Source organism: Sapajus apella, unplaced genomic scaffold (genome assembly GCF_009761245.1).
Source record: "Sapajus apella isolate SASKATOON/1434 unplaced genomic scaffold, GSC_monkey_1.0 scaffold227, whole genome shotgun sequence".
Classification (NCBI taxonomy): domain Eukaryota; kingdom Metazoa; phylum Chordata; class Mammalia; order Primates; family Cebidae; genus Sapajus; species Sapajus apella.
Window position 1 is genome coordinate 22,515 of NW_022437167.1, and position 1,307 is coordinate 23,821.

General features: G+C 50.7%; 1 protein-coding gene across 1 annotated transcript in view; it reads left to right on the plus strand.

Annotated features, from left to right (window-relative positions):
• Positions 1-738: 738 nt before the first annotated feature.
• Positions 739-1,307, plus strand: part of LOC116544671 (keratin, type II cytoskeletal 8-like) — a 7,207-nt gene continuing 6,638 nt past the window's right edge. The window contains exons 1-3 of the mRNA XM_032271207.1: positions 739-745; positions 828-947; positions 1,115-1,160. Of these exons, the coding sequence (XP_032127098.1) occupies positions 739-745; positions 828-947; positions 1,115-1,160 (173 nt within the window). The remainder of the gene's footprint in view (positions 746-827; positions 948-1,114; positions 1,161-1,307) is intronic.

Here is a 1,307-nt window from a genome sequence, read left to right on the forward strand (position 1 = left end):
CAGGATTCTATCTTTTTGGCTATTTACATTTTAGAGCAGTGGCTCTGTACTCCCTGGCTCTGCGCTACAGTGCTCCTGCTGGCTTTCTCCTGGTTGCTAGTGTCCTCTCCTGACCTCTACCATCTGCCACTGAGGCACAGCCCAGAGCACAGCTCACATTTGCTGTGAACCCCATTTGTCACAGCAGCACTCTAGTGTCGCATCAGAGAGTAAAGCCTGAGCTGCAGGAGGAGAGCCCGCAGGCCTTGTGGGTAGAATTGCACCTTCACAGTAACGGAAGTGAAAGCAGTGTTTCAGCCTCAGTTTCTTCTTATAATGGTGACATGGAAAAAATACTGCTGAATTTCCAGAGATTTTGATTTTCTAGCAGTGTTTTTTGGCAAGAAACATTAGGATAAAAAATGCTGTGGTGGGGAGGCCGAGGCGGGTGGATCACGAGGTCAAGAGATCGAGACCATCCTGGTCAACATGGTGAAACCCCGTCTCTACTAAAAATACAAAAAATCAGCTGGGCATGGTGGCACATGCCTGTAATCCCAGCTACTCAGGAGGCTGAGGCAGGAGAATTGCCTGAACCCAGGAGGCGGAGGTTGCGGTGAGCCGAGATCGGGCCATTGCACTCCAGCCTGGGTAACAAGAGCGAAACTCCGTCTCAAAAAAAAAAAAAAAAAATCCGAAGATCGGAATTCACTTTACGAGGGTGGTGTCTAGTCCTGGGAGGAGTGTGGACACGTCGATATGCGGAGTGTGTGTTTGTGAGTGGGTGGGAATCCTGTGGTGGCAGCTGTGGGAAAAGGGAGTCTGTCATTAGAGCTCCTTTCCTCTAGGTTTTCAGTCCTCTGTCACCCTGGGAGCAGACCTGGAATCACAGGACAACGGGCAGTGTGACAGCCTGTATACAGGACAGCAGAGCCTCTCATTCCCAGACACCCAGGGTTTTATTTCAGGTAAGGCCTCCGTGGTATCTTTTTTCTGGCACCAAATGTGTAGCATCTGCTGAACATCAAACAGTTCTCCAACACCGACTTAGTCTAACATTTGAATTCTGACAATACCCCGAGTCAGCACCGACCCTGATTCAGGGCTCAGTCCCATCACATTGTCCTCACTGCAGTTGCCAGTCACAAACCCCATAGGCCCATCTATGCTTCTGAGCTACAGTACTGTTTAAAAACTAGGGAATCGGGCCGGGCGCGGTGGCTCACGCCTGTAATCCCAGCACTTTGGGAGGCCGAGGCGGGTGGATCACGAGGTCAAGAGATCGAGACCATCCTGGTCAACATGGTGAAACCCCGTCTCTACTAAAA